Source organism: Durio zibethinus, chromosome 5, assembly GCF_047325235.1.
Source record: "Durio zibethinus cultivar Kanyao isolate XHJ-2024 chromosome 5, ASM4732523v1, whole genome shotgun sequence".
NCBI classification, from domain to species: Eukaryota; Viridiplantae; Streptophyta; class Magnoliopsida; order Malvales; family Malvaceae; genus Durio; species Durio zibethinus.
In genome coordinates this window covers 26,515,367-26,519,649 of record NC_143166.1, presented here as the reverse complement: position 1 = coordinate 26,519,649, position 4,283 = coordinate 26,515,367, and the positions used below count along the sequence as shown (strand labels likewise).

Sequence of the window (4,283 nt, the reverse complement as noted above, 5' to 3'; positions counted from 1 at the left end):
TATTTATGTGAAAGGTTAAAGATTAAGCATTAATATTCCAAACTAGTTAGAGATTGTTGGTAATTTAGAATGTAGTACATTCATATTGGATAGAAAGACTTAATTATTGGAGAGCAAGCTTAATTTTTATATTAATTTTGTTTATATTCTGAATAATTATATTTGAATAGAAACAATTATTATATGATAAATAATTATAACTATTTGAATACAAATAGATGATTATTCGTATAAGTCATGATTGTACAAATTATTATAAACATTTAAATAAAAATTTATATATGTTTATTCATTATAAATAGATATTTCAATATAATTATTTTTATTACTTTTATTTAGAGAGTTTTAAGATTTTGTTATATTTTAGAGACATAATTGACTTTAGAAAATGTTGAAGTCTCAAACTAAAATTATTTTTTGTTATCTCTATTTTCTTATTTATTTTTTTACCGGAAAGTTCAATCATAACGCTTTAATTTGTCATGAAAGATTAATCCAAATCCAATGGATGAGTTTTTTTGGTGGTGTATATATATATAGCACATTTGCTAGTTTTCCGCGTAAATCTTTTTTCCATTCCTGCCTGCCATATCTACAGGGAGATCCGGAGACAAAGATTAGAAGACTCCAACTATTATATAGTGAAATAGTGCAATCCCCTTTTAGGGGCAAAGTATGAGAAGCAAATGCTATAATTAACTGTTTAAGAGAAAAAAGTAAAACAAGATGCAATCATTCTCTATATTTGAAATGCCTAAATAAAATATAAGAGTTTAAAGCAGATGAAACTTTGCATCCAACTGCAAGTCTCCAATTCCAATTTGCAAACATGGGAGAGCAGACCAGATGGACCATTTCTTGTCGGCTGACTCCCGTTCTCTTTCCATAATTGTAATGAGAAGTTTCCCTCACCATCCTGCCGCTTGCAAATATAACAATTTCTTTCGCACTTTTCAACTACATAACAAAAACGAATTCTTTTTCTTTTTTCTTTTAAAAAAATAAAAAAAGGAAAACCCACAAAAGATAAGGTAATTCAATCAATTATCGTTAATAACTATGATATTCCATTGAAAGTATCTCGTCATCTTTGACCGCTGAAACGCGTTGTGCAACATTTTGAGCACAAGGTAGAAGTAACCACCTCATGCTCCTGGCGGTCTGGCGCCCTGCTGCTTTTGTTTATTAGTGTTTGTTTGTTCAAGTGTCAAAAATCAAAACCCAGCTGTCTCAAACTAAAGCTAAGCCTAAAGCATACAACTTTTTACATGTCAATAAGCCTTCATCTTCTTCTCCCTTCCCCGTATCATCTTCTTTGATCTCTCTTTATATATCTCTCTCTCATGTCTCCTCGGATTCTAGTTTTGCTGGTTTTAACTGCAATAACCTTACTTTTGCTCTTTGCTTCAGTTTCATCTGTTGAATTCGTTTACAATACCAACTTCAACTCCGCAAATCTCGTCACTTTTGGCGATGCTGCAATAGATTCTTCAATTCTCTCCATCACAAATGATTCAACTTTTTCTGTTGGACGTGCCCTGTACCCTTTGAAGATCCCTGTGAAATCATCAAATTCATCAGAAGTACTTACTTTCTCCACATCTTTCATTTTCTCCATTGCCCCTCTCAAGGGCCTTCTCCCAGGTCATGGATTTGCCTTTGCCTTCTTGCCTTCTGCTGGTATAGCTGGTGCCAGCTCATCTCAGCATCTGGGTCTTTTCAACTTTACCAGCAATGGTAATCCCAATAGTCATATCTTCGGTGTTGAGTTTGATGTTTTTTCAAACCAAGAATTTGATGATGTCAATGACAATCATGTCGGTGTGGATGTAAACTCCCTGAAATCTGTTGTTTCCAATCCAGCAGGGTTTTGGGGAGAGAGTAAAGATGATAACTTTAAGGAGTTGAAGCTTAATAATGGTGTGAATTATCAAGTTTGGATTGATTATGAAGATTCTATTATTAATGTTACTATGGCTAAAGTGGGGGATAAAAGGCCTCGGAGGCCATTTATAAGTGAGTTTGTGAATCTTTCTGATGTTTTTCTTGATGAAATGCATGTGGGATTTTCTGGAGCAACAGGGCAGTTGGTCGAGAGTCATATGATTCTCGCTTGGAGCTTTAGTAATTCGAATTTTTCAATAGGTGATGCTTTAATTACAACTAATTTGCCTTCTTTTGTGCCACCAGAGAATTCAGTGTTTCAATCAATAGGATTCATTATTGGAGTTACAGTTGGGGCTGTTCTGCTTGTTAGCTTCTGCATTGGGACGTGTTTTCTTTTGGTTACACATAGAAGGAAAAGAAGTACCAAGAAAGAAGAGGTTGAACATTGGGAATTGGAGTATTGGCCTCACAGGATTGGCTATCAAGAGATCTCCGCTGCAACAAAGGCATTTTCAGATGAAAATGTGATTGGTTCTGGAGCTAATGGGAATGTCTATAAAGGAGTACTAACGGGAGGACTAGAAGTTGCGGTGAAGAAAATTTCTCATGAAAGTAAGCACGCGATGAGAGAGTTTTTGGCTGAGGTTTCAAGTCTTGGGAGATTGAAGCACAGGAATTTGGTAGGATTGATAGGTTGGTGTAGGAACGACAAAGGAAGCTTGATACTGGTTTATGATTACATGCAGAATGGGAGCGTGGATAAGAGAATTTTTGACTGTGATGAGCACTTAATGTTGAGTTGGGATGAGAGGATTAAAGTCTTGAAAGATGTAGCTTCTGGTATCTGGTATTTGCATGAGGGTTCGGAAGCTAAGGTCTTGCATAGGGACATTAAGGCAAGTAATGTCTTACTTGACAAGGATATGAATGCCAGATTAGGCGACTTTGGATTAGCACGTATGCATCATCATGGTGAATTGGCTAGCACTACAAGAGTGGTTGGCACCGTAGGATACATGGCGCCAGAAGTGATTAGAACTGGGCGTGCCTCCACTCAAACAGATGTGTTTTGTTTCGGGGTGTTGATTCTTGAGATAGTATGTGGACGAAGGCCAATTGAAGAAGGGAAGCCAGCTTTAATTGATTGGGCATGGGGGTTAATGGAGAGACAAGAACTGATTTTTGCTCTAGATGATCGGTTAAAAGCTGAGGGTGGTTACACTAATGAGGAAGTGGAGAGGATGCTACGTCTGGGATTGTTGTGTGCGCATCCAGAACCTCATGCTAGACCAACAATGAGGCAGGTAATGAAGCTGTTAGAGGAGGGTGCTGAACACAAAGGAGAAGGCGTGGAACTAAATTTACTAGACAGAATGAGGACGACACCAACAACAATGTGGAGGAACTTCAGCACCAGAGGACATCCTACTTTCAATGAAATTCAGAGGAATCTTTCTTCTTCCATGTCTATGAGTAACTCAGACATCATCCTAGAAGGCCGATAACAACGTACGTGTTGGTTCCGATTTTCTTTTGGATCAGTGAAGTGTGCTCTATGTTTTCCATTGACGTTTGTTAAGACCTAATCATTCGTGTAAATTATTATAGAATGAAAATTTTTTAAGAAGTTGGGAATCTGTGCATATTTTAGTTCGATGATCAAAGATCAGATAGTAGGAGAGTTGGAATATGTAACTTGAGTTGCTCTGAATCTTGTAATTTCTGTTTATTCCCTTAAAAAGCTGTACCTTTTGAATCTCTGCTGATTGAAGTGTGATATTCCAATTGCCATCATTTTTTATCTTCCCTCTTTCATTTTGTTCAGCTTCTTCGGTTGTTAATCAACACATTTATTAGCAGGAGATTTATTCACAAAAAATAATCTGCTGCAACAAGTCAAGTTCTATATAAGAAGTAGGTTAGCTTGGGAGACTCATGTTGTAAATATTTTGTCCTTGCTTTGCATGTTACAAGTTCCAGAAAGAAAAATGGAGAGGAGGAGGAATCAAAAAAGGCGTACGTGCAAATTTTGGCCTACTGGATATTATCCAATAAAATTGAGCAATACATTTTTTTTAAACAATTAGCACCAGTGGTCTAGTGGTAGAATAGTACCCTGCCACGGTACAGACCCGGGTTCGATTCCCGGCTGGTGCATGCTAAATTTGTTTTCCATTTTGGCGGGCGCATCTTTGATTACGAATGTGCCCAAGGTCCATTATGTGATTCCAACAATGGGCTTGTGCCAGTCCGTCAAAACTGGGTAAATGATTCCTTGATGAATCAGACCATTTTGGCAGCTCCAAAGTCCAAAGCCGCTTGTCTTTCATCACATTTTTTTTCTTTTATAATAAAGGCTATTGTCACTCTATCTATTCTATCTGGACTCGCACCTA

At 37.0% G+C, this 4,283-nt stretch overlaps 1 protein-coding gene and 1 non-coding gene across 2 annotated transcripts; both read left to right on the top strand.

Annotated features, from left to right (window-relative positions):
* The first annotated feature begins 1,152 nt into the window (after positions 1-1,152).
* Positions 1,153-3,681, top strand: LOC111282065 (putative L-type lectin-domain containing receptor kinase VII.2). Its single transcript, XM_022869986.2, has 2 exons — positions 1,153-2,016; positions 2,191-3,681. Exons 1-2 carry the CDS (start codon positions 1,344-1,346, stop codon positions 3,390-3,392), a joined length of 1,875 nt encoding a protein of 624 aa, XP_022725721.2. The 5' UTR covers positions 1,153-1,343; the 3' UTR covers positions 3,393-3,681.
* A 292-nt stretch (positions 3,682-3,973) lies between these two features.
* On the top strand, positions 3,974-4,044 carry TRNAG-GCC (transfer RNA glycine (anticodon GCC)). The gene has a single exon. It is a non-coding gene; the product is annotated as a tRNA-Gly (tRNA).
* The last annotated feature ends 239 nt before the right edge of the window (positions 4,045-4,283 follow it).

Excerpts from the sequence above, each read along its gene's own strand:
- LOC111282065 (XM_022869986.2), top strand. The coding sequence starts at position 1,344 with ATGTCTCCTCGGATTCTAGTTTTGCTGGTTTTAACTGCAATAACCTTA. Across the intron at positions 2,017-2,190 it reads GCCTCGGAGGCCATTTATAA|AGAATTCAGTGTTTCAATCA; the intron begins GTGAGTTTGTGA and ends TTGTGCCACCAG.